The 27,068-nt window shown below is 64.6% G+C and overlaps 1 protein-coding gene across 1 annotated transcript; it reads left to right on the top strand.

Moving 5' to 3' along the window:
* Positions 1 to 2,129: 2,129 nt before the first annotated feature.
* Positions 2,130 to 22,643, top strand: COL6A1 (collagen type VI alpha 1 chain). Its single transcript, XM_060010201.1, has 35 exons — positions 2,130 to 2,321; positions 2,849 to 2,978; positions 4,648 to 4,848; positions 5,316 to 5,475; positions 5,629 to 5,757; positions 5,854 to 5,874; positions 6,008 to 6,028; positions 6,102 to 6,146; positions 6,955 to 7,008; positions 7,558 to 7,602; positions 7,704 to 7,730; positions 7,923 to 7,949; positions 8,046 to 8,090; positions 8,379 to 8,432; positions 8,628 to 8,690; positions 9,450 to 9,512; positions 9,610 to 9,663; positions 9,752 to 9,787; positions 10,043 to 10,105; positions 11,638 to 11,700; positions 15,680 to 15,742; positions 16,444 to 16,506; positions 16,625 to 16,675; positions 16,794 to 16,829; positions 17,186 to 17,248; positions 17,445 to 17,510; positions 18,041 to 18,076; positions 18,679 to 18,715; positions 18,902 to 18,910; positions 19,169 to 19,302; positions 19,581 to 19,690; positions 19,905 to 20,088; positions 20,186 to 20,366; positions 21,152 to 21,181; positions 21,311 to 22,643. Exons 1-35 carry the CDS (start codon positions 2,225 to 2,227, stop codon positions 21,931 to 21,933), a joined length of 3,084 nt encoding a protein of 1,027 aa, XP_059866184.1. The 5' UTR covers positions 2,130 to 2,224; the 3' UTR covers positions 21,934 to 22,643.
* Positions 22,644 to 27,068: the final 4,425 nt, after the last annotated feature.

Here is a 27,068-nt window from a genome sequence, read left to right as displayed (position 1 = left end):
CCCTAGCATGGGCGAGAGGCCCAGAGATGGGGGGCTTCTCCCCATCACCACCCCACCCTTCCCGTGGGGCCTGGGGACAGCCCTGTCCCCCAAGCCTCCTGGAACCCCAGCCCATGTCCTCCCCCACCTCTCCAGGGCCTTGACTCTTCCCACCTGGAGACCTCAGCTGCCTGGACAGTGTCACCTGGGGGTCCATTCAAACCTGCAGCATCCCTGCTACCCACCCTCCCCCCAGACACCCACACCCTCCCAGCCTGGTCCCCGAGGACCTCGTCCCACCTCTCACCCCTCACGGATGCTGGATACCATGCGAGGGGCAGGGCGGGGGGCGGGGCTTGCAGCCTCGGGCCAAGTATCTCCCTGGGGCCCCTCCCCTCTCATGCCCTTCCCCCAGAGGGCTCCAGGGCTCCACGCCAAGCAGGCGCCCTCATGGTCCCTGGAGTGCTGTGGAGAAAGGCTCGCTCCCGAAGGCCGATCTGGGACATCGGATGAGTGACGCCCCGCCCCCGGGGAGGGGCCAGCAAGGCCCACGGTGGGAGGGAGAGGAAGAGAAAGGGGCCTCTGGCTGCCCATCCTGTCTCTTCTCCACAAGCAGAGGGGGCGCTGCAGAGCCAGGCACCCTAACTTCCTCCCTTGCACCCTGGCCGACGGCCCCGTAGGGCAGCTGTGCTGTCTGCCCGGCTCCCGGGAGCCCTGCAGGGGTGGGTCTGAGGCCTGGCCTGGGCCTCGGGGCTGTGGGGATGTTGACCCTGCCGGGGCCGGCCCACCCCTCCGGACTACCTCGCCCGGCGCTGCCGGCTGGGAAGTGTGGGTGTCCCTGTGCCCCCCTCACACCCGCATCCTCACTGCCCAGCGGTGTCCGCGAATGGACCCTCCCGTCCCACAATCGGCCAGAGGCCCGAGCACGACTGTCCCTGTTTCTCCCCATTTCACAGACAAGCTGAGTCCAGAACCGCCCGGCAGCTGGGCCCCTGCTGTGGGGAGTCACGGCTCAGGGTTTCACACAACAAATTCCGATTTCATCTCCAAAACCTGCGAGAACATTAGTGCTGCCGCCTCTGCAGCTAAAACAGCTCAGACCTGGAGAGACCACGTGAGCAGGTAACAAACAGCCTTGCGCGAGGGGCCAAGCCCCCTTGTCTGACCCTGGGTGCCCTGCACCCAACCCCAAAGCACAGAGAGAACTGCCCACAGCACGGCCTGGGTGAGACCAGTGGCAAGTAAAAGTACCCCCACGGTTAGCTCACAGAAGATTCAGAACGTACGTACGGGGAAAACACTGGAAGAAGTCCCACAGCAACCACCGCGGGTATAATTCCCAAAGGGTTTCTCAAAACTCCTTTACTGTGGTTATACGACTTCGGCGTGTCTTTAAACTATAAAACATTTCGGCTGATGTTAGACAAGTGGTAACAGCTCCAGCTCTGGGAAAGATCTTCTAGAATGTTCTCTGGGGCAGGGGTGGGCCTGGCCACATCTGGAGCCCACCCCTGCAGGGCCCCGGGGTCGGGGGTCTTCACATCTGTCCTCAGAAGCAGGGTCTCACCCTCCTCTTTCTGTGTCTCTGTCTCTCTGTCTATATATGTATTTATATAAAACAAATGCACGTATACTTATTGTTCTGACTGCGTTTTCCCAGAGTAAAAAATGAAATAGTCTTTCGTCAATATGTATTTGACTAAACGGTGAAGAGATATTTCTCCGAAGCCTCGGAAGTCAGACAGATCAATGGATTTGAGGTGTTTACACAAACGGCACCGTGATTTGTAGAAACTGGTGAGCGAGTGGACAGGCAAACAGGCCGATCACTCCCACATGAAGGCTGGAAACAAAACGCCTCGGGGAAATTCGTCTCAGGGCTCGCGTCCTCTTCAGACTTCTTCAAGCTGACTTAGCAGGAGACCTGTAAGCAAATAAAAAACTCCCCACAAGCCAGGGAGGTAAATCCTTTCGCGAGTGGCGTCCGGGGCTCAGAGCGGCTTGGGAGGGGGGCGTGAGTGACTCGCCCGGAGCGGAGCTGGGAGAGACCCCGCCTCCCTGGCCGCTGGGCCCCCGCCGCAGCCCCTCCCCCGCTCCTCCCTCCACCCTCCCTCCCTCCTGGGCTGAAACTCTGGCCGAAGGAGAGCAGAGACAGCTCTCTCTCTCTCTCTCTTTCTGTCTCTGGCCACCGCCGCCTGCCTCCTGCCCCCTGCCCCCGCTCCATGGTGACCCGCAGGCCGGTGACATGAGTCTGCCCCGTGTTCTGCTCGCCCTGCTGCTGCAGGCCTGCTGGGCCACCGCGCAGGACGATGCGGCAGCCTCGAGGGCCATCGCCTTCCAAGGTGAGTGGACTTGCCGCGTCTGGGACTCTGGCCTCGGCTGCCGGGCGAGGCCGGCCTGGACCAGACGTATCAGCTGTGATGCCCCAGTGGGACCCCAGCCCCTTCCCTTGCTGCCCGAGCGCTCAGATGCCGCGCGGCTGCCGCCGGACCCGACAGGAGGAGGCTGAGCCTCGGCCGGGGCTCAGCCCGCAAGCTCCCTGAGCGCCTGTCCCCGCGGGTGCTGCCCCCTCTCTGCCTCTCAGCTCCTTTTGATTCCTTGCTGGTGGTCAGTCAAGAAACACGGTCACCTGTCCCCACCCTCCCCCCCTTCTGAAGGTCATGCCCCTGGTAGTTTTAAATTCAACTTGGAAACGCGGTGAGAAAACGACCTCAGCTGTGGTGAAGGGCGGACTCCTCGCCCTTCCGGGAGGGTGGGAGTCTGAGTTGCCGCAGGGGTGCTGGCCGGGAAGGCAGCTGGTGGAGGACGCACCTGGGGAAGGTGGGCGCAGGGCGTGAGCTGCAGGCCCCTCCTCCGGTTCCCGGCCCAGACTGCCCCGTGGACCTGTTTTTCGTGCTGGACACCTCTGAGAGCGTGGCGTTGAGGCTTAAGCCCTACGGGGCTCTGGTGGACAAGGTCAAGGCCTTCACCAAGCGCTTCATCGACAACCTGAACGACAGGTAGGACCTCCGTCCTCTCGGGGCCGGCCTGCCTGGTGTCACCCTGCCGTGGCCCAGCAGGCAGAGCTGAGCCGCAACCTGCTAGGCTGGGTCTGCATCTGAGAAGGGTGGTGCCGGCCGGGCCTCTCGAGTCCCCTCCCCGAGTCTGAGTGGTCCAGACAGGCCAGGGAAAAGCTGAGCTTGAGATGGAGCAGGCCGGTCGGCCGGGAGGGCGGAAGGGGCAGTGCTGCTGCCTGGGCTCCGGGCCCCAAACCCTGAGCAGGAAACAGCTCCCCACCTCCACCACTGAGCGGGCGTGGGGAGCTGACCGAGGCCCTGTGGGTACGCCCGGTGTCTGGAGGGGGTACTCCCCGCCAGCCACCGGGGCACCGACCACTGCCCAAGCGGACGGTCAGAGCCCACACCCCGGGCCCGAGGTCCCAGTGTCCCCCATGTCCAGAGTCCTGGTCGGAGGGGCCCCCAGCCCAGTCCCGGCTTTGGCAGCACCGTGCATCCACTCACTCACAGGGAAGCCCTGGGCAGTGGGTGTGGCCAAGCACAGGACACGCCTGCAGAGGGGCGGGTCAGGGCCACAGGGTGGGGGTGTGGCCAAGCACAGGACACGCCTGCAGAGGGGCGGGTCAGGGCCACAGGGTGGGGGTGTGGCCAAGCACAGGACACGCCTGCAGAGGGGCGGGTCAGGGCCACAGGGTGGGGGTGCGGCCAAGCACAGGACACGCCTGCAGAGGGGCGGGGCAGGGCCACAGGGTGGGGGTGTGGCCAAGCACAGGACACGCCTGCAGAGGGGCGGGTCAGGGCCATGGGGGCGGGGGGGGGGGGGCTCAGCTCAGACCAGGTTCCTCCCCCTCCCTCACCTGCACAGGCCCCACCCCTCCTCCCACCCTGTCCCTGCTGACCCACTCACCCACTGAGCAGCTGACCCAGGCGCCGAGCCTCCCACGCACCAGAAGGGGCCGCAGGGACAGAGGACAGGCCTGCCCAATGCAGGGACTGTGGGACTGAAGCCCCAGGCCTCCCGAAATGCCCGGGTTTATGAGGCCCAGGGAGGGCCCCGGTGTGGATGTGCCTCGGGGAGGGGGTGCCAGGGCAGCCCTGCAGCCCGTCGTCCCGCTCCAGGGGACTCTGGCCCTGTGCCTCAGTTCTCCCGCCTGTGAACTGGGGGCTCTTCCCGCTGTCGGCGTTGGTTCTCCGCAGGGGCATCCGTCACCCGTCTGCTGATGGGCTGCGGGCCTGGCCACCCCCGGAGACCATCGACTGAGGTGCCCGGGGCAGAGAGAGGAGGCCACTCAGATCCAGGGGTCCCCACCAGTGTCCCTGCCCTGCCCACTGTCAGCGGCCCGACTGCTGTCCATGGAGGGTCTGCCCCCCACCCCGTGGCCCTGGAGCAGGGTCTCAGCACACAGCTCCTCGTCTGAGGCCCTGGAGAGCCGGGGACATGGTGGTCACTAGCTGGCCGCCCCCGCCCCGTGTGGCCCCCGGTGGCGGGACCCAGGGTCTTAGGGCCACTCGGGAAGCCCAGGCCAGGGCCCGCAGGCTCCTCCCTCTTGGGGCGAGACGGGACTGGCCATCTGTCCACCTGTGACGTGGTGGCAGTCCTGCCTTTGGATGGACGCAGTAGGGGAGCGGGCCTGCGTCTGGGGAGGGCCGCTCACCTCCGTGGGGCCCGCAGGTACTACCGCTGTGACCGCAACCTGGTGTGGAACGCGGGCGCGCTGCACTACAGCGACGAGGTGGAGATCATCCGCGGGCTCACGCGCATGCCCAGCGGCCGGGACGCGCTCAAGAGCAGCGTGGACGCGGTCAAGTACTTCGGCAAAGGCACCTACACGGACTGCGCCATCAAGAAGGGGCTGGAGGAGCTGCTCGTGGGGTGAGCGCCCGCCTGCCGCACCTCCCTGATCGCAGCCTGGTCGGCCACACTCCAGGGCTGTCCAAGGTCCCCAGGACCAGTCCCGGTGGCCGAGGGAGTCGTGCTGCTGACCACCGCCCAGCCTGCCCCATGGCCGCCAGGGGCGCTCTCCACCCCTCTGTCCTTCCCTCCAGCGGCCCACTGTCGTCTCAACCACTGAAGGCAGAGGGGGCCTGAAATGAGATCCCACAGAGCTTTATTTCCTGTGTAATGTCCTTTCCTATGATCCCACTTGTGGCCGGGTCAACACAGAGAAACAGGAAACGTTGCCTTGGGTCTGGGTCTCTCTCCAGGGTTTCTAGCCCCCTGACCCTTACCTCCAGTCTAGGGGTCTCAGCTCTGCGGTTCCAGTGGGGCCCTGAGCTGTCAAGGTCAGTGCTGGCCTGAGGGGCCCGGCTGGGTGGTCTCACCTCTCTCACCCCCTGCAGGGGCTCCCACCTGAAGGAGAACAAGTACCTGATCGTGGTGACTGATGGGCACCCGCTGGAGGGCTACAAGGAGCCGTGCGGGGGCCTGGAAGATGCTGTGAACGAGGCCAAGCACCTGGGCGTCAGAGTCTTCTCTGTGGCCATCACGCCCGACCACCTGGTAGGACCCCTGCCTACGCTGGGCGGGGGGTGGGGGAGCACAGGTACAGGCATGGCCTGAGGGACGGGGGCTCCAGGGGAGCAGAGGTGGAGAGGGGCCCGGCGCTCCCACCGTCACCAACGTTCGCCCTTGTTCTGGTCGCATCCACGCCAGGAGCCACGTCTGAGCATCATCGCCACGGACCACACGTACAGGCGCAACTTCACGGCGGCCGACTGGGGGCAGAGCCGCGACGCGGAGGCCGTCATCAGCCAGACCATCGACACCATCACGGACATGATCGTGAGCGCGGCCCCGCCCTCCCCGCCGTGTCCAAGATGCCGGAGATCCCGCGCCTGGGAATGAAAACTAATTTGACTTTTCTCTTTCACTTTTCAGAAAAATAACGTGGAGCAAGTGGTAAGGCCCCCCCACCCCCCGCCCCGCACCATAGCGTCACCGGCGCCCGTTTGCCCGGCAGCAGGCTGAGCGCGGGCGGCCGGTGTGGCTGTGCCCGGGCTCTCTGACGTGTCCCCTGTCCCTTCCTCCGCAGTGCTGCTCCTTCGAGTGCCAGGTGAGTGTGCGAGCCCCGCCCCGGGCCCCCCGGCTCTGCCGCCTCGCGCTCACCATTCTCTTGTGTCTTGCAGCCCGCCAGAGGACCTCCTGGGCTGCGGGGCGACCCCGGGTATGAGGTGCGTGGCCGCGTCCTGTCCGTGCTTTCCTCCTTGGGGTGGGGGGGAAGCCTGGGAGAAATGTCCCTGCTGCCTGGCACCCAGGTGTTAGGGATGCGCTGGACCCCAGGCAGCCGTCCTGAGCGCTCACCGCCCGCCTGCTGTGCTGAGCAGGTGCCCCAGCGCGGGAGAGAGTCCAGGCGCCATGACCCCACGCCGATGCGGCGGCCACGGGCTGCCGTGGGGTGGGGCCCGCCGCTCCAGCCTCTTCCCCATGGGGGAGGGAGCGGCCTTTCTGGAGTGACCACCCCTGTGGCTTCGCTGCTGGAGGCGGACCCTCCATGGGACGGGTGAACATGGCCCAAGGCCACGACTGCTTCGTGCGGAGGTTTTGGAGAACAAAGTTAGTTCCCAGTATTCACAGCCTGGGATCTTGCTTGTGAAAGTCCACATTTCTGGCTTTTCCTAGAAAGTGTCAGGTGCAGTAGCCGTGGAGCCACACGGCTACCTCCTCCGGGGGGCTTCTGCGCCCCACCCACCCCGCCCGCCCCAGCAGCAAGAATGGGCGGAGAGAAAAGATTCAGGGGTCACTCCAGCCGGCGCCGGGCAGCCCCAGGGCCCGGTGGGGTGTGTGGGAGGGGAGCGTGGACCTGACCACGCAGGTCCCAGGATGGGCCACGAGAAAGGTGCCTGAAAATCACATGAACACTAGGGACCGGATGGAATAGCTTTTTGGACCTTTTTTGTTCGCAGGTAGAGGGTCCTTCTCACCAGCTTTTTAGAAATAAATGGAATTTGTCGTCTAACCTTGATCTGCTCTGTATTCCAGGGAGAAAGAGGGAAGCCAGGGCTCCCGGGAGAGAAAGGAGACGCCGGAGACCCCGTGAGTGCCGAGCCCTGACCGGGGGATGGGGGCGCTGAGAAGCCCGAGCCCAGGGAACTGGGCTGCGGAAGCTTCCAGAAGGATGGCTGGCTTCTGAGCACCATCGCCATGTGGCCTGACCCTCAGAGGACACGGCCCTCGTGGTGGCGAGGACCAGGGCGCACGCGGCATAGCCGTCCTTCCAGCAGCCCCCGCCCGGGAAGACCCCCCGTGCCCCTCAGGCGCCCCCACAGGCCCACCTGCTCTCAGAAGGCGGGGGCAGGGGGGGGCCAGCAAAGTCCCAGGGCCTCTGCTTCAGCCACGGCCAGTTTCCCCTCCCCCGTGGCCCCGTGGGGGGCTCTGGGTCTCCGCCTCCCTGGAGCTCCGCTGAGAGCCCCTGGGAGGGGTGGGTGAGGCCTTCATAGCAGGGCGCTTCTCAGACGCAGGTCAGTGGTCAGCCAGCCAGGTCTCTCCAGCTGACCGGGCCTGAGTAGCGTGGAGAGCAAGCGGGTTGGATGGGGGCTGCCCCTGCCCCCAGGGGTGTCTAACGCACCCCTTCCTCTGTTGCAGGGAAGGCCTGGGGACCTCGGACCCGTCGGCTACCAGGGCATGAAGGTGCGTCTCCCCCTCCTCTACCACAGCCTTTCCTGGGGCCTCAGGGCATCCGGCCTGGGGCGCCCCTCACAGCCCCCTTCCCTCCTCTGTTTGCTGTCTAGGGAGAAAAAGGGAGCCGAGGGGAGAAGGTGAGTGACGTGAGACTTTGGGGGGTGTCCCTCGGGGCCCAGAGCGGCCCCCTACTCTGGACAGGGACAATGCTGCCTGTTCCCGGCGTGGCTGGGCTGCGATGAGCTGGGTGGTGGGGAGGCGCCCTCCTTGGGGACCTCGCCCCACGATGGGGAGACCAAACCTCTCACCCTTCCTTCCTGTCTCCTCAGGGCTCCAGGGGACCCAAGGGCTACAAGGTGAGTGTGGCCGGAGGGGCATGGCCGGTGGGGACACTTCCCTGTGGGGTGCGGTCTGACCTTGGTCTGACCTTCTTTGGTTTTTGCACTTTGCAGGGCGAGAAGGGGAAGCGTGGCGTGGACGGCGTGGATGGCATGAAGGTCACCCTCAGCTGGGGGAGGGCTGGAGGCGGGGCCCGTGTTTCAGGAAGGGACGGTGGGCAAGGCTGGCCACCCCAGGGCCGGTGGGTGGGGAGGGGTCTCATGTGTGGCCACCCCTGGGCAGCATGAAAGGCAGGAGACGTTTCCTGCCAAGCCCCAGGTCCCAGTGGACCCCAAGCCACCTGGCCAAGCTCAGAGCTCCTTCTGCCGGGTGGGGCTTTCTTGGGAAGCGGGTGGATGGGCCAGTGCTGAAAGGCTTGATCACCGAACCCGCCTTCCTCCTTGCAGGGGGAGACGGGGTACCCTGGCCTGCCAGGCTGCAAGGGCTCGCCCGGATTCGATGTAAGTCGCTTTCTCTCACCGACATTTTAAGACTAAGTCGTCAAGAGTGGAGTTGCCTCAGCCCTCCTGCTGACACGCTAAGAAGTCGCACGGGCCACACCATGTGCAGACCTGCCCTTCTGCTTGTCGCTTACGTGTGTGCAGCCCAGTGGCTGCGGTTTCAGAATGTGGTCTGACTCTGCGTCCTCTCCCCAGGGCATCCAAGGACCCCTTGGGCCCAAGGGCGACGCGGGTGCCTTCGGACTGAAAGGAGGGAAGGTCAGTGACTCAAGCCCGCGGCAGGCCAGGCTGGGGCTTTACGACCCACCGAGCGTTGAGCAGAAATTCCTCCTGGAAGCAGGTTCTCGCCCCTAGTCTGGGGGCCAGGCCCCACCGCCCATGGGGGATGAGGCCTCGCCATTGCCCTTCCTGGAGCCGCCAGGGCTGGGGTGGGGGGCCCTCCGCCCCGGGAAGTGCTGGTTCCTGAGCCTCGGACACGTCCTGTCCCCACCACACCAGCCGCCCCTGCTCATCCGTCTGGGGCCTCTCTGGTCACCTCAGGAATGTCCACGTAGCCTGCAGCCCGCGGGTCAGCCCAGAATCGATCTGCTCACGGGAAATCTAAACTCAAGAATAAACAGGGTGGCGCTGATGCTGCAGTGGGCAGAGCAGTGAGGCATGAGGACTTCACGTTTTGAGTCTAATTCAAATCTGCTGCTGGGAAAGTTGGAGCAGTAACACGAACTCCGCCCCAAACGCGTCCTAGCAACGCACATGTCCTGGAGTGTGGGCCGAGGTCCCCAGCCTGGCAACAGTGGGCATCCACTCATGAGGGCCGGGCTGGCCCCTGTGGTGGCGGCATTTGAACCCAGGAGGCGGGTTTTGTGCAGAGATGTGGGTGTCTGGGGAGGGTCCTCTGTGTCCGAGGTTCCTGCAGCCAGTCAGGGACGGCGGCCTGAAGCAGGGCCAGCGTAGGGTCACTGGCCCCCAGGACGGCTGGGCGTGGCCTCCTGAAGGCTGACCCTTGCATCTTTCCAGGGTGAGCCTGGAGCAGACGGGGAGCCTGGGAGGCCAGGGAACACGGGGCCCCCCGGAGACGAGGTGAGTATGCACACAGCCCCCCGATACAGCGGGGTGGGCGCCGGCCCTGGGAGGGGCCGCAGGGTCAAGGACAGACAGTCTTCACTGTTGTCCCCAGGGTGAGCCTGGAGCACCTGGTCCCCTGGGAGAGAAGGGAGAAGCCGGCGACGAGGTAGGAGCCCCTCGTCCTCCTGATGCCCGAGCCTCAAGCAGAGTTCCTGACGCAAACTAACACTCGTGTTCATTCCTCTTAATCCCAGGGAAACGCGGGACCAGACGGACCCCCCGGAGAGAGGGTGAGTGGAGGTGTCCTGGGCCTCACCACTTAGTGGCAGACGTGGACGGTGTGACCAGCCCTGTGGTCCCAGGTGGACAGACCCCGGGGAGTGTGCTGGAGCCAATGGGACCCCAGTCTCTGAAGGATGGGGCGTGAGATGGAGGGACTGCAAGTCCTGGTATCTGCTGGGGCGCCAGGCCCTGTGCCCAGGCCTCGAGCCCCAGCCTGCACCGTCAGGGCTGCAGCCTCACCGCCCTCTGCTGCCTCCACACAGGGCGGCCCTGGGGAAAGAGGACCACGGGGGACCCCAGGCGCGCGGGGCCCGAGAGGAGACCTGGTGAGTCACTGTTCCTAAAGCTGGGACCCCATCCCCTGGGGGCAGAGACCGGGGCCAGGCCAGGGTCAGGCCATCAGAATCACAGGACACGCCACCGAGGCCCTCTGGCCCCTAGATGTGGGCAACCCACGCCCTCGCCTCCTATTTCCCAAATACACCCCCCGACACACACTTCTTGTGCGGGAAACGCAGCAGCTCCTGCCCTCGGGCCCCGCCCAGACCTCCAAGCTGCGTGGCCCCGGGTCACCTCCAGGGCCTGGGAGGCAAGGTGAGCTGGGTGGGGCTTCTCCACTCACCACGGATGACCAGGGAGCAGCCGCCTGAAACCTCACCCAGGCACGCCGTGGAAGCACGTCCTCTGCACTGTGGCTGCCACCTTCGTGCCAGCTGGCCGGGTCTGGCTCCACGGGCTTTCCCCGAGCTGCGCTTATTCCTTAGCTTGGCCTTTATTTAGCTGCCCAACTTCACACTTTCGCAGCTGACTCAGCAAGCCCCGCCCGCTGCACGTCTGGGCTCTTCCCCCCAGAGCTCCTAAACGTTTCGCAGACGGAGCCTCTTCTGCAACTGTCTTCTTCCGGGGACGGTTTCCCTTTGTTAAAACTTCAAGAGCAGGAATGTTGGAAACAGCTCAGGGGCTGCTGCTCGCTCACCTCCAAGGCCCAGCGGCTTCGCCGTCAGGGGCCACGCTGGGCTTCCTCTGCCACGCGGTTAAGCGGGAAAGTCTGGCGGGACCCAGAGCGTGGGCACCGAGTCACACTCTGCCCGGTTGGAGAGGAGAGCAGGCCTCACCCTATGGCTCCGGGGTTAGGAGGCAAGGACGCTGAGCCCCAGGCCTCAGATGCGGCTGGCCCCCTCCCTGCTGGAGACGCAGGCGCCGCCGCTCCCCGTCCGCAAGAACGGGGTGCTTCTCCAGGCTGTGCTGTCCCCCTGGGGTGACGCTCGGACGTAGGGGCAAATGCTTCTCCTCCAGGTGCGTGTCCAAGGCATCCCGATGGGGAGAGTGAGTTTAGCCAAGTCCAAGGTCAGGGGAAGAGAGGTTTGTCTTTCTGACCCCGACCCCGGGCCCCCCAGAACCCCACGCCCCCCGCAGGCAGGGGTGGGGAAGGACAGCAAAGCAGGGACGATGTAGCTTTGACCCCCTTTCCGAGCCCAGTGCTTCAGGTCAGGAAACAGGACTGAAGGCCAGGCTGTGCCTCCCGGAGGTGCCTTGGACAAAGGGGGGTGGAGGTCTGGTCAGCCCCACACAGCTCTGGGGCCCGAGGCCAGGTGGACGATGAGATGCCTCCCGGCCTCGGGGGGGCTGCTGGCCCCTTGTCGTGGCCCCTTGAAAGCACAAGTCACCTGATGGCCAGGCACGTGGCCACGTTGTGGGAAACACGTGGGCAAGCGTGAAAAGGAAGGACGAGGCCGGCCCACAGCAGACGGTGGCCCTTCCTGGCTGTGTGGGAGCTGCTGGGCCCCTGGCCTCACCTGGTGGCCACCCGGGGCGGCTGCCCTCTTCCATCTCCACCTCAGCGGCTTTTCCTCTCCAGGGTGAAGCTGGACCCCAAGGTGACCAGGGACGAGAAGGCCCCATTGGCATCCCCGGAGACCCGGTAGGAAGCCTGGCTGCCGGGGGGCAGGGGGGGAGCTGCTGCCGGTTCGGATCAGCTCACAGATTTAGGGGGAGGTCCCTAGGGGGAGGTCCCTTTTCTCTTCCCACCTGGGGTGCTTCCTGCAGGGGCAAGGCCTGGAGACCTTGGGATGTCTGGGGTCGGGTGGGGGGCCAGGGTGGCTGGTGCAGATTGGTGAGCTGGGCCCAGTGCTCCCAGGGGAGCCCTGTCTCAGGGTGGGCGCCTGCCAGGGTGCAGCCCTGAGTGTGCAGAGCCCCGTGCTGCCCCCAGCGCTGCCCTCAGGGTGAGGAAGGGTGCCCTGGCTCGGCTGGTGCTGGGGGAGGGCAGTGGGCTTGGAGGCCGGGCTGGGGCATGAGGGGGCAGGGCGGGCAGCAGCGGGGGCGTGCTGGAGTCGGGGCACCCTGGGGACCCCCTGGCCTGGCGGAGCGGGGTCACAGGGGACTGAGCCCAGACAGAGGCACCCCACATTGGAGACAGGGTATGTGAGCCTCTCTCAGTGTTTGGAGCCCAGAGGTGAGATCCTGGCTGGAAATTGATTGGGGAGTGTTGGTGCACAGAAGGTTCTAGAATTCCTGGATGTGACCTTCTAGAGGCCATGCTGGGGATGAGGAGGACAGTGGAGGCCTGAGGAAGCCGCGGGCTGGGTGGAAGGAGGGGGCGGGGGACAGGCAGGAGGCTGTGAGCGGCTGGGGGAGAGGCACAGGTGAGATGACCCTCCCCAGGGAGCATCATGCCCGCCGCTGATCTCAGCCCATCTTCTCCAGACCCCGGCCCGGGGCCAGCCACGGGGGTCCACGAGTGGAGGGTGGGGACAGGATGCACGCAGAGGCGAGGCAGTTTGGGAGGCAGTCTGCACTGGGCAGGCCTCGGCCAGAGGGACACCGCTGGTGGCCAGCGCATCCTGGCAGAGGTCAGCAGGGCCTGCTCGAGCTCTGGCCCTGGGGGAGCTCCCTGGGGGAGAACAGGAAGGGGGCACACAGCCTGGTGCTGCCCTTGTTATTGGGGTGCTGGCCATCCAGTGGGGAGACAGACCACACGTAGTGAACACGTAGCAAGCTGACCTATGTGCGTGGTGAGGACGCCTGGCTGCAGAGGTAGGTCCCGCAAGGCCCTCGACCCCGCCCACCGCCTCCCGCGGGGTGAGGGCTGCCTCAGGGTCCACGAGCCCCTGAGGGCCCCTGCGATTGGGGGTGCTGCCGGCTGGGCGTCGGCCGGCTCTGCCACTGACCTGCGTTGCGGCCTGTTCCTTGGCGCCCTCGGAAGGGCCTACTTCCTGCCCCTTCTCGTCCCCATTGACTGTAACGAGATTGTCTGCAGTATTTTGCTTTACAGAAAAATACTGTAGGGAGTCCCCTGGTGGCCTAGCGGTTAGGATGCTGGGCTTTCACTGCCATGGTCCGGGTTCAATCCCTGGTAGGGGAAATAAGACCCCACAAGCTGCACGGCATAACCAAAAAAAAAGGAAAAATACTGTCATAAATATCAACCTCCATCTGCCGTTCAGTCAGCTCATCTGTCCATCTGTCCATCTGTCCATTCATCCATCCATCTCTATCCGTCCGTCCATCCACCATCTATGTACATGTGTGCATCTATCCCTCTATCCACCCACCCCTCTGTCATCTGTCTATTCATCGATCACATACATATCTGTGGATATATGTACCCAGCCGTCCATCCATCCATCCACCCACCCAGCCGTCCATCCATCCATCCACCCTGAAGAGCTTCCCAGGCTATGTCCAGAATGTAAGTTCTTAGCAGCAACATTTCTCAGCCCCAGTGGTGTGTGTGTGAGCTAATATTTGCCAAATAATCCTACCTACTTCTCTGTCTGGCCCCCAAGAGTGTAAAAGAGGACGGCTCCCACACCTTTGCCAGGACGAGCTATGATCAGACTCCTGCCGTGAGCCTTCTCTCCCCTCTTGCTTTGACTGTTCGTGGGTTTACGGGCCAAGCGCGGTCTCTGCCGGGCTGTTGAGGCAGCTCTTCATTTCCCACCGGCGTCTGTGTTTCCCACGTTGATGGCGGGGGGCTCCATCCATGGTGCAGACATTTTGTCAGTTGTCATCTGCGTCCTGACCTTGTCTATGGTACCCTGTGGTTGAGGATGTCCTGCTCGTTTACAAAGATTTACAAATGTGCTCACGCCTTTTAGTGTATTTTTTGCTTACGTCTTTGATCTGTCTGGAGTAGAGACTGAGGGGCTGGAAGAGAGGTGAGCTTGGCCTGCTTGGCTTTTTCGGCGAACGGCCAGCCCGTTGTCACAACACACGTAACCGCAGTCTTTCCTGCTGGTTAAAACGCACTTCCATCATGTTTAAACCCCCTCACCTACGTGTGCCTCTTTCTGGTCTGGCTGTCGCACACCCCTCCTCTTTCCATTTCCACCCAGTTCCCATGACTGTAACTCATGTGGCCTCAGGCGGGCTGGGCCTGCTGCCTGGGCGGCTTCCTGGGCCCCTGCCTGGGCCCCTGACTTTCCTGGACGGGAACCAAGGAGCAGTAACTGCTACTGGCCGGTGCTGCCGGGACAAGCTGCCCGTATGATGCAGGTCTTCCCTGTGGCACCTTCAGGAGGTCATTCGAGACTCTGAAGGCACGAAGCTCTAAAAGCAGAACCGACACGGGTTCATGGGACCATCCCAGCAGCATCAGTTTTCAGTCATGATAGTCACTGCAAAGAAAAGGAAACGACCAAGAACGTGGGGAGAGAGGGAGGCCCCACCCCAGGCGGTGGGGACCCCGGGCGCTGCTGGGGGCGGCTGCCCCCTTTGGGAGGGGGCCCTGTGTCCCCCCAGCCCGTGAGCGACTGGAGACGGTCCCCTCCCGACCCGTGGCTCCCGGCCAAGGAGGCGCTTGGTCACCTGGACATTCGACTTCCGGGCCTCCAGGCTCTGGCTCGTGTGCCCGGCCCTCCCAACCCCACCACGGACCCGCGACCGACTCCAGGCCCGGCAGGAGGCCGGCTCCGACCCCAGGGTCCATGCAGAGAGTTCTGGGAAATGTGTTTTCCCAAATCGCAGGAAAAGGCAGTGGAGAAACAGAGTTCAGGGTCCCATCGTCCCGTGGCAGGCCCAGCCGTCCGGCCTCGCCCGTCCCACGTCCCACCGCGGTGGGCGGCCGGTCCCACCTGCGAGGGTGCCAGCTGCCCACAGGAGCTCCGCCCGAGTTTGGTCTTTCTGTGTCTTAGGCAGGCCCTTGAGTCCCAGTTTCCCAGGAGGTGCTACCCGGGACCAGGAGGTGCCGCTTTTCTTGCCCCGAGGCAGGTCTCGGGGCCCCAGGCTGACCCCCTGAGCCCCCGTGTCCCCGTGGCCAGCATGCAGGGAGCGTGATGCTGGTGCTGGCCAGGGCGCACAACCGCGCCAGCTCCCGGGCCGTGGCCACGGCCGGCCCCCTGCCCGGTGTGGGGCGGCAGCGCGGCAGCAGCTCCTGGCCGGATAACGGGCGTCGTGCACGTTTGTGACGGGAGGGCAGCCAGCAGAGAACTCGTGAGAAGCGCCGCCTCGTGACGGGGCCCAGGGGATGGGCCTCTGAGTCCAGGGTCCCGTTGGCGGGGCCCAGGGGATGGGCCTCTGAGTCCAGGGTCCCGTTGGCGGGGCCCAGGGGATGGGCCTCTGAGTCCAGGGTCCCGTTGGCGGGGCCCAGGGGATGGGTCTCTGAGTCCAGGGTCCCGTTGGCGGGGCCCAGGGGATGGGCCTCTGAGTGCAGGGTCCTGTTGGTGGGGCCCAGGGGGGCAGGCGGGCCAGCAGCCCCCTCAGTGACACACGCTTGCCCTCCTCGCTGGGGCTTGGCTGGGGGCATCTGCGCAGTGCTCAGGGGACCGAGAGCCTGGCCCCGGGAATGCAGGGGTCACCTCCAGAGAGGGACGGGGATAGAGCAGCCAGCAAGTGCGGGGTCTGGGGCCTGGGCGGCTCCTCTGGGGCAGAGGGGGACCAATGGCTGTGTCCTCTCTCTGCAGGGTGAGGCTGGCCCCACTGGACCGAAAGGATACCGCGGCGACGAGGGGCCTCCAGGGCCCGAGGTGAGGAGCCCTCCCCGCCCCCCATCCTAGGAGGGGCCAGCCCTGGACCCAGACCCCATCCCGTACCCAGCGCTTCCTTAGGAGATCCCCCAGGCTCCTTACCTGTTAAAAACTGTTTCATTTCACCTCACAGTATATGTGACTCTTAGAACATTTAGAAAATGAAGAAAACTACAAAAAGAAATCTAAAACACCCCCCAGAGATAAACAACATGAAGAGTTTGGCTTATTTCTTTCCAAATTCTTTTTTCTTTCTTTGCATATTATGCCTTATAAATTTGACTTGGTAAGGTTTTTTTGTTGTTTTTCTCATCATGAGCTCAAACCTTAACGATTTTTCAGCACGTTATTGACATGCTCCCGTTGGCCATGCCTGTAGCTCTATCTGCTGATTCCTCCACCCCCGCCGGATGGGCTCTCGGGTTTGAATTTCCTGCAGTGACCCCGTGGGTTTCTGTCCCTGTTCTGGTCACCTCCTCCTTGGGTCACTCCCTGGGTGGACCACTGGGCAGGTGTGGGCTCTAAGGCCCGAAGGTTACACGGCCCCAGGATCATCGGTTTAAAAACCCTTCTTTTAGTCATTTCTGTGCTGCATGAAGACGTGTATTTTATTTAATTGTCCCTCTTTCCTCCAAGAGACCTTGTACCTCTGAGCCTGTGTGGCTCGCTGCCTGGTGTCCACTTCATTTTCTCCTCCTTAGGGCCCCGGAGGAGCCTCAGGGCCCCCAGGACCCCCCGGAGACCCCGGGCTGATGGGCGAAAGGGTGAGTGACGCAGGGCACAGGGCACAGCCCTGGTAGGGGGGCTGCCTGGGACCCCAGAGTCCAGAAGCAGCCGGCCTGGGCGAGTCCCACAGTGACTGGACACGGTCTGCTCTCCCAGGGTGAAGACGGCCCCCCTGGAAATGGCACCGAGGGCTTCCCCGGCTTCCCTGTGAGTGCCCCCCGACACCCCCTTTGGCCAGTCGGGCACACGGGCTCCGTGGCTGGGATTGCCCCTCGTGGCCCCCCGCCATGTCAGAGCCCGGCATGACTGTCCTGCCTTCCTGCAGGGCTATCCGGGCAGCAGGGGTCCTCCCGGGATAAATGTGAGTACACGCCCTTCCGCTCCGTCGGCCCCTGGAGCACACGCGCACGTTCAAGCACATCGCTCCCACACCTGAGCAGGCACACACGCGTGCAGAGGCACACGCACGTGCACACACTCACACACGTGCAGACGCACTGTCTCCCGCAGCCCAGCTGTCGCCGAGGCACCCCCACCTGCGTCTCCGTCTCTGGGAGCCCCGCCCGGCCCCGGGCGGGGTGCCCCTGCTGACACTTCCCTCAAGAGCCGAGGGCTCCACCGCACCCCCCAGAGCCCTGCCCTCCCCAGGAGCCCAGGCCCGCAGCACCCACCCCAGACCCTGGGCCTGGCTCCCCCTAACCACGTGCTCCCCTGCAGGGCACCAAAGGCTACCCTGGCCTCAAGGGAGACGAGGGAGAAGCCGGGGACCCTGGAGAGGACGTGAGTGCAGAGCCCACCGCATGCTGTGACATCCCGGGCCGGCCTCGGCCTCGAGGGCCCGGACCCGGAGGGCTGTGGTGGCTCCGAGGGCGGCTGAGGGTCCGGGGTCGAGGGTGCGGTGGGCAGGCTCGCAGCAGGGGGTCCAGGGGCTCCGGCCACGTGTGGCAGTGCCTGCAACACCGCGCTGTCTTTCCAGAACAATGACATTTCTCCCCGAGGCGCCAAAGGAGCAAAGGGCTACCGAGGCCCCGAAGGCCCCCCGGTGCGTTGGCGGGCGCGGGCAGGTGCCCCACCCAGAGGCTGCAGAGGCTGGGGTGTGGGGGCGGGAACCTGGGAGCCAGGCTCTGGGGAAGGGCTCGGGAGGCGGGGCTTCGGCAGGCAGGATGACGGGGACGGGCAGTTTCGGGGTGGGGGCTTGAGCAGGCAGGGGTGGGCAGAGGAGGGGAGGGTGGGTCTCCAGGTGAGGCATGATGGTTGCAGCAGGGCCCGGGGCGGTGCCTGGATGAGGCTGGGCACCCTGCCCCTCGCGGTGGTGTCATTAGACCCATAGGGACACTCTGCCCCGGGCCGTGAGCACCCACAGACCACCAGGAAAGGGCACATTAGACAGTTGTCGCCCAGCGGAGGGAGGTAGCAGGTTCCCCAGCCCTTAACGTGCAGAAGCCTCAGCTGCCCCTAGTGTTCGGGGGGCCCTAAGTGGAGGTGGGGTCAGCCGAGGGCTCCCATCAGACCTGCAGCCCAGGAATCGGGCAGGGCCCCAGCGTCCACCCTCTCCTGTCCTTTCTCTGACAGGGACCCCCAGGACACATAGGACCACCAGGGCCAGACGTAAGTGGGGTGTTTGTGAACATCCTTGGGGGCCAACTGCTCTGGCCCAGGATCCTGTGAGGGTGGGGAGCTGTGACAGCAGCAGGGAGCCGTGATGGCGATGGGGGGGGGGACACGTGATGGCCACAGGGGGGCACATGGTGGCCGTGGGGGTGTGATGGCCGCAGGAGACATGTGATCGCCATAGAGGCACATGATGGCCATGGGGGGCATGCAATGGCCACTGGGGGGACACGTGGTGGCCATAGGGGAACATACGAAGCCGGGGGGGCACATGGCCACAGGGTGGACATCTTATGGCCACGGGGAGACACGTCTTTGCCCCCACAGGAACATGTGATGGCCACGGGGGGCGGAACGTATGGCCACATGTCAGGGACCACATCAGGTGCTCATGCCTGCAGGCAGGGGCCTCACAGGCAGAGCAGGGCACACCATGGGAAGGGAGACACCCTGCCCAGCCCAGCCCCTCTGTGGTCCCAGCTGTGGTCCCAGGGGATGGGGACCTGGAAGGCTGGCCTCACCCCAGAGCCTGGGGCAGCCCTGGAGGGGTCACAGCAGGGCCTGTTCTGTCTCATGGGAGTGTCTCACCCCCTCCCCAGGAATGCGAGATTTTGGACATCATCATGAAAATGTGCTGTGAGTATCTCCACCTTTGAGTAACTGTCCTAACTAGAAGGAGTGTCCTGCCACGGTGCCGGCCGGGGTGAGGCAGGCAGGCGGGCAGGCGTATGCCCACCCACGAGAGTCCTGGTGGGCCGGGGAGGGCTGGCTGGAGGGTTTAGTCTAAACGACCACGTAATTTCCTCTTTCTCCTCTTCCCAGCTTGCTGTGGTGAGTGTCACTCTTCACCTGGTGTTTCTAGCTTTCGAGTGGACTGACCCCGTGGGGGGTGGAGCCCCTCGCCCACACTCCCGCAGCCCCGGGGTGCTGGCCCACCTCGTCCTCTCCCCGCTCACTCACACAAGCAGGCACGGGGGGACGGGAGTTCTCCCGGTGCCCCCGGGTCCTCGAGGCCCTGCCCCTCGGGCTGCCCTGCTCTGGGAGGGGTCCTGGGAGGGGCCCCGAGGCTGAGCCCGCCACCGCCCACAGAGTGCCAGTGCGGCCCCATCGACATCCTGTTCGTGCTGGACAGCTCCGAGAGCATCGGCCTGCAGAACTTCGAGATCTCCAAGGACTTCATCGTCAAGGTCATCGACCGGCTGAGCAGGGACGAGCTGGTCAAGGTGAGGTGCCCAGGCCTCGCTCGAGGACGGAGCTTCCCAGGAGGGGTCCGTCCTGACACCAGAGTGGAAGGGCCGGGCGCTAGGGGCCATGGGACGGACGCTTTGCTTCTCGAAAGCCGAAGCCCCCAGCCCACCAGAGCATGAGAGTCACCCCGGGGGCCCGGGGGCCGGTCCAGCCTGGGACAGGTGGTGGGTGGAAGGGCGGCCCAGGAGGGGCATGGGCGCCTCGGGGGCCCTGGTGGGGGCCGCTCCCGACCGCGGCTCCCGTCCCCGTGCAGTTTGAGCCCGGGCAGTCGCACGCGGGCGTGGTGCAGTACAGCCACAACCAGATGCAGGAGCACGTGGACCTGCGGGACCCCAACATCAGGACCGCCCAGGACCTCAAGGAGTGAGTGCGGCTGCTCGGAGCCGGCCGACGCACGGGGCCCCAGCGGCCCCCCGCAGCCCTGCCCCAGCCCCGCCCCAGTCCCGCCCCAGCCCCGCCCCCCACTGAGGGCGGCGCCGTGGCCCCACCCCCAGCCCTGCTCCAGCCCCGCCCCCCACTGAGGGGGCTCCGTGGCCCCAGCCCCGCCCCCACTGAGGGCGGCGCCGTGGCCCCACAGAGCCATCAAGAAGCTGCGCTGGATGGGCGGAGGCACCTTCACAGGCGAGGCTCTGCAGTACACCCGGGACCGGCTGCTGCCGCCCACCCAGAACAACCGCATCGCCCTGGTCCTCACGGACGGCCGCTCGGACACCCAGAGGGACACCACCCCACTCAGCGTGCTCTGCGGCCCTGACATTCAGGTGGGGCGGCCTCCGTGTCTGCGCTGCCACCCTTGCGCTCCGGGGCTCGGGGGACTGTCCCCACCGGGGGCCACGCCAACACTGCCCCTCCCCCCAGGTGGTCTCCGTGGGCATCAAGGATGTGTTTGGCCTAGCCGCGGGCTCCGACCAGCTCAACGTCATCTCCTGCCAAGGCCTGGCGCCCCAGGGGCGGCCGGGCATCTCGCTGGTCAAGGAGAATTACGCAGAGCTGCTGGACGATGGCTTCCTGAAGAACGTCACCGCCCAGATCTGCATAGGTGGGCATGGGCAGGGCCCCCCTCGGCCCAGGCGTGTCCTGCTCTGCTCTCACGGTGACCCTCCGGCCATGGGAGCCACACACCCACGGCCAGCAGCATGCCTGCCGCCCCCCCAGCCGCTTCCCGCTCTTCCCCGAGGAGGCCGTGGCCTGGCTCCCTCGTGGTCCAGCGTCCTGGCTCCCTCATGGTCCAGCGTCCACACGGGTGCCCCCCCCCGAGTGTGGGCTGCACCGCATCTCCCGCCCGTCGTCCTGGAGCCGTGAGCACACGTGTGCGCTGGGGTCTGAGGCTCGGCCGTGTTTGGCCTTGGAGTCTGAGGCCCCTCAGAGGTGCCTACCTAAGAACATACTTGCCATGTCCATCTGGGCCTGGCCCGGGGTCAGGGCTGAGTCCGTGGTGCAGACAGCTGGTCGGCAGCCAGAGAGAGCTGCAGGGTCAGACTCGGGGCCCTAGCCCTCCCGGTGGGCACGTACTCAGCCTCGTCCAGGGACAACGTGGCCCAGGCTCTGAGCTGCAGACCACCCTTCCTCCTCTCTGAGCCTTGGTTTCCCCATTCTGGGAAGGGGGGCTGCCTCACTGGGCTGGTGCCCGGGGGGCCATTCCGTCCCTCAAAGGCCCCTCTTGAACAAAGGACACCCCTCCTGGTGGGTGGAGGGGGCCAGCTGTTCAGGAACATCAGCTGTGCTTCCATGGAGATGCCAGCTGTCCTCTTGTTGGGGGGCTACAGGTGGAACAGTGGTCTCTGAGATCGCTGGGTCCATGCTGTGGGGTTTTCTCTCTTACAGACAAGAAATGTCCAGATTACACCTGCCCAAGTGAGTACCGGGGGAGGGGGAGGGGCTCTCAGGGCGGGGCACCGGGTGAGGAGGGTCGAGAGGCCACAGGGCGGGTGGGGCCAGGCTCTCGGGGCCTCGCTGTGTGCTCACGGCCGCCCCTGCCCACAGTCACCTTCTCCTCCCCGACCGACATCACCATCCTGCTGGACGGCTCGGCCAGCGTGGGCAGCCACAACTTCGACACCTCCAAGCGCTTCGCCAAGCGGCTGGCCGAGCGCTTCCTGACGGCGGGCCAGACGGGCCAGGGCCAGGAGGTGCGCGTGGCGGTGGTGCAGTACAGCGGCACCGGGCAGCAGCGGCCGGAGCGTGCGGCGCTGCAGTTCGTGCAGAACTACACCGTGCTGGCCAGCGCCCTGGACACCATGGACTTCTTCAACGATGCCACCGACGTCACCGACGCCCTGGGCTACGTGACCCGCTTCTACCGCGAGGCCTCGCCCGGCGCCACCAAGAAGAGGCTGCTGCTCTTCTCCGACGGCAACTCGCAGGGCGCCACGGCGGCCACCATCGAGAAGGCCGTGCAGGAGGCCCAGCGGGCAGGCATCGAGATCTTCATGGTGGTGGTGGGCCCCCAGGTGAACGAGCCCCACGTGCGCGTCCTGGTCACCGGCAAGGCGGCCGAGTACGACGTGGCCTTCGGTGAACGCCACCTGTTCCGCGTGCCCAGCTACCAGGCGCTGCTGCGCGGCGTCTTCTACCAGACGGTGTCCAGGAAGGTGGCGCTGGGCTAGCAGCCGGGCCACCGCCGCTGAGACGGAGAGTGAGAAGGGGCCGGAAGGTTCCTGGCCCACCCGACTAGCCAGGCTTTTTAAGGAGAAGCTCGAAAGGCCGCGATTCAGCGCTCTGCGTTCTGCCAGCCCCTCCGAGCGGGGTGTTGCCGCCCCGACCCTGGGCTCTGCCGGCCCCTCCCGCCGCCCACCTGAACCCGCACCTGACTCGCGCTGCCGGTCAGGGTCCCCTAATCCCGAGTCAGAACCCCTAAGCCTGGTTTCTCTTTCCTTCCTGGGGTCAGCTGTCACCGCCTCCCCTCCCCCACTCCCTTGTAGCTTGACTTTCCTTCACGAAACACTCACGCCTAGAGTCAGGTCTCCCAGGGAGCTGCCTGAGCCCTGGTGAGACGACACCTCCTCCCAAGGCTCTTGTCACTCACCCCCGGCCAGCAGAAACCGCGACTCCTCGACCCCGTGTCCCAAAAACCCCAGAGCAAAGGTGCTATCCTGCCCCCAGCCCCAGCCCAGGACGCAGAGGCCTCGCCCCGCCACCCGGGGCAAAGTGATGCATTTCACCACAAACGAGCCGAAGCTCTTTTCCTCAAGGAAGTGATTGGTTCTCCATTCTACTGAAGGCCTTCCTGGCACTTTAGTTTTACTTTTACTCCTTCCTGTGGGTTTTCTCAACGTGTCCATGTCGGCGACTTTTCCAAATAAAGGCTGTCACTCTCCTTTCCGCCGTCATCTGTCCGAGGAGTTAAACCCACTCGGCGTTTGCACTTTGCACCAACGGGAGGACTCAGCGGTGCTTGGGGCGCCCCACTCAGAGCCAGTAGAGGTGCCTCCCCCCTCTTCCAGGTCTGGGGCAGGAGCTGGGAGGGGCCCTGACACCCTGGGCTGCAGAATCAGAAGTGGATTCAGTGGGGGAGGGCAGCTGGAAGAGCCAGTCGGCTCCAACAAGATAAATCCCCAAAGGGCCACAGCATCCCGGCATCAACCCCAGCTCTGGCCTTCTGGAGGGGCTGGCAGGTTTGGTCCTGGATTCAGGGCAGTAAGAGGGCCTCCCCCAGGAAGGCGGGGGCGGGGGGGCTGGGGGAGAGGGGCTGCAGCTGAAGAAGGAGGACAGGAGTCCGACGCCCTTTGGCATCGGGGTCAGGAGAGGCGGGTGGGGCCTCCGCGCAGGCCTAGTCATGGGGGACCTGGCTAGCGTCCTTGGGTGGGGCCCCCCGCGGGGCGACGGCACCCCACCCCAACCCCTCACGCAACGGGGCTGTAAGAGCCGAGCGCCGGGCCGCGGGGACTCTGGGGGGAGCGGCACCCATGTAGAGGAGGGGTCAGGAGTCTCCCTAGGGGCTCAGCTCCTGCCTGATGTCACACTCAGCTCCATGGGAACCCAACAGCTGCTGGCGGTAAGTGTCCACTGCCCCCTGTCACCAGAAGGAGCGTGGCCTGAGGGGTGACCCCTCAGCGGTGTGACCTTGAGCCAGTCACCTTCACCTCCGTGCCCTCAGCCGCAAATTGGGCTCGTAACAGGGACGCACCCACCCGAGGCCTCACCCCCTCACATCACACGCTTCTCCGTTTGGGGCCAAGGCAGCTCGAGCCCCCGGACGTGGCCGCGGAGGGGAGGCTGAGGGCTTGCAGGAAAGGGCAGCTTTAGGAGAGCAAGCCTGGCCAGGGAGGGGGCGCCGGGGCTCCAGGAGCCTCTGCAGGACCCCCGCAGCCCCCACCAGGCTCAGGCTCCCTCCTGGGGACCCCGGGTCTGAGCCCAGGTCGGGCGGCCGAGGCATGGGTCTGGGGGCTCCCCCCACTCGCAGGCCTCCCCACCCCACCTGGAGGTGGTCACCCCAGGGACCTCTTCCTGAAGGACAGTGAGAAATCAGAAACTTCCCCTTTAAGAGGACCGCGCCTTTAATCCGTGAATCACCTCTCTAACTGGAGTCCCTGGCTGGGACCCGGCGCCCCGGCCAGATAAGGACAAGCATCCGCCTTCATTCTTTGCAAACTGCTGTGAGGGAAACCTCCAGCCCACACGCCCACGTCCCTTCCAAGTGTGTAAAGGAAACGTTCCAGACCGTCACGTGAAGTCCCGCAAACGAGTGCAAAGCCAGTTACCCGCTCCTGTCGGTGGGTCAGGATCCCGCCTTGCCTGGGCCCTGTGGCTCCCTTCAGTGCACAGTTGGAGCTACTGGGCACTGGGGTGGCTGGGGGTGCAGAACACCCTCAGGGGTCCGGCCGCCCCCTCTTTGTCCTGACCCGCACTGCCAGGGGCGGCACCCGGCGTCTCTCCTGGCTGCCCCTCCCAGGAAGCCTGGTCCTTGCAGTGGGATCCCAGGGGCGCTCGGAGGCCCCCTGCCAGCCCCACCTGGAAGCTGCCCGTCCGTCGCAGGCAGGCGCGGGGCAGACAGCGCGCACGCAGCCCATCTCCGGGATCCCTTTATTCCGACCCAGCCCCGCAATCCCTCCGAGTGTTTGTGACATCGACCTCAGGGCTGCGGCCTCCACGGGGTCCTGCCCGGACGGCAGAAGGGCTTTGGCCTCACCTGCCTCGGTTTGCGTTTTGTGACTATTTTTTTGTCGTCCTTTTGCTTTCGAACTCCAGACGCGCTGTCCTGGTGTGCGTTCTGAACACGGCCTTCAGGGGCACTTAACCCTGTCTGATGGGCTTTGTTGTTCAGGGAAGAGTCGATCACCTTCACATTGATTGCTACAGCCAGTATTTGGTCTCCATGATGCGTTTTTGATGCTAAGAATGTGCAAGAAGGAACACTTTTCCATCCATGATTTTTGAGGGCCGGCGGGAGGCTGCAGGTCCGAGGGCTGTTGGCCACGCAGCTCACTGATCGAAACCCGCGGGCCAGCCCTGCCCTGGGCGCCTCCACTCGCCATCCCGACTGCTGGCCCAGCAGCTGCGGTCTAAAGGAAGTGATGCCCTCCCGGGGCAGGATTTTAAGTTCAGCTGCTCCTCTGTCTTTCGGCTGCGGGGATGACGACACTTACGTTCCCTGGAGACTGAGACGCCCTCCTCCAGTGAAGCCTGGATGGCCGCTTGGGGAGCAAGGTGAGCCAGTATGAGCCGCCGCCCGCGCTCAGGAGGGGCCGTGTGGCGAGGGGCGGTGGGAGGTGGCGTTAGAGCCCCTGCGGGACCCTGGAATCCCTCACTCTTCCCTCACAGCCCGCCACACCACCCTGTGCCAACCAAAGACGGGGAGAATGTTCTTCTGTCCACAGGAGAAAGGACGGCAAGCCAAGGCCCATCCACGCCACGAACTCCACGCGTGACACCACAGAGCACGTGTGAGCTTCACACACATCGTGCCGAGTGAAAGACGCCAGACTCACACGTGCTGCGTTGTTCTGTCTGCGGAAGCTCGAGGGCGGGAAAGCTGATCGGAGGCGATGCGTCGGTGGCGGGAAGGGAACAGGGAACTTTCCGGATGATGGAAGTGTCGTCCATCTTGATGGTGTGTGGATCACGTGGGTGTGTGTTTGTCACAATTCTTAGAATTGTACACATTCACACGCTTTAGATTAAGAGAAGCTGGGATTTATGCCAGCGGCTCCCCGTCTGCACCACCTCTGGCAGCGCCGGACGCCCCTCCCCCTCCCCGTGGCTGTGTGTCTGCTCCCCAGCACACGTCCACCCCCTGGGGCGGGGAGCTGGGAGCCTCCCTCCCTTTGCAGCCTCATGGTCCTGCTCACAGGCAGAACGGGGCATTTCTTTAATTCACACTGACCCCTCCCCTGAGTGTGAGTCGGCTGGGACACCACTCCTGGGACTCTGCAGGGTAACTAAAGTCCCAGGGCAGTTGACTTCAGGTTAATCAAATGGAAGATTCTCCTGGGTGGGTCAGACCTAAAAGACAGAGAGATTTCACCTGCTGGCCTTCTAGGAACTGCCCATGGAGGGTGGCCAGGCACAAGAGGGGACCCCAGCCCCACAACAGCCAGGATCTGAACCCCACCAAGAAGCAGTGAGTCTGGAAGAGGGCCCCCAGCGTCGGACCGCACAGGCCGACAGGCTGTTTCCGGCCTGCGAGACCCGAGGGAGACCAGCTGGGCTGTGCCCAGACCACTAGCCACGGGGCCCATGAGGTGGTCCATTTGTGTTCTTTTCAAACTACCGAGCTGGTGGTGCTTTGTTACGCGGCTGCGTGAGTTAGGAGGCCGTACACCCTGTCTCCAGCTCTCACCCCCGGCCCTTCTCAACTCTTGTCATTATTTAAGAGACACCCCCTCTCCCCACTCCTCCCTCCTGGAATCAGGCCCATTGGTAACAGTGGTGCAGGAAGAGGGGACACCTCCTTCCCCCCATCTTCCTTCTGAAGGTCTCCTGTCAGGGCTCCCGAGACCACCTGCCCCCCTGGGTGCAGCGTGGCTGCCGCTGTTTGCCAAGGGGCAGCCGGCACCAGCACATCTGTGCCATCGTCTGTGCCCTCCTGCCGGTTTCCACCTCCCTCTACAGTTTGGATCCTCTCCAACTGGGAGGTCATCCTGGGTCATCTGGGTGGGCCTGGTGTCATCACAAGGGTCGCAGAGTTTGCGGTGATGTGTTGCAGCGCCCGCGGGACACACACTTTCTCCCTGGAGCTCAGCCTCTCTTTTAGCCTCGGCCTCACGGCCCCGTCAAGTGCACTGAACTTTCTTCTCCAGGTGAGCCCGAGAGGATCTCCTGGGCGGCCCAAAATGGCACCAGGGTCAACGAATGAGAAATTGATATGTTTGTAAAAATAAAGTTTATAACTTGATTTTACTCTTCAAATCCTGACCGTGGGTAACATCACTTTGGCTTCTAACTTCTTTGGATTCTTCAGAAAACAGCTCTGCCAAAGAGCTCGAGGGCCTCAGCCCCAGGGACGGACTGAGAGGGAGCTCCAAGCCCCCGCGCGCCCCCAGAGAGATCCCACTTCCCGGGTGAATCACCGACCCATCTGCGTAGTTTACTTTTCCCTCGGAGAGAAGGAGCTGCCAGTTACATGCTGAACCGCCAGGGAGCTTACGATCTGCGTCTGAGAAAGCCTGGAACAGGAGTGACAGAGTGGACAGCCTGAAGGGGCGGGCCACCTCTGCCCGGCCAGGCTCCGGGCTGACACCGTAGGCTTGCAGGCTGCCCCCAGCTGTAACCCCACCCCCCTTCCCGGGACCCCACCGGTGGG

Source organism: Delphinus delphis, chromosome 4 (genome assembly GCF_949987515.2).
Source record: "Delphinus delphis chromosome 4, mDelDel1.2, whole genome shotgun sequence".
In the NCBI taxonomy this organism is placed as follows: Eukaryota; Metazoa; Chordata; class Mammalia; order Artiodactyla; family Delphinidae; genus Delphinus; species Delphinus delphis.
Note: the sequence above shows the minus strand (reverse complement) of the source record. Positions and strands in the feature narration are given on the sequence as shown.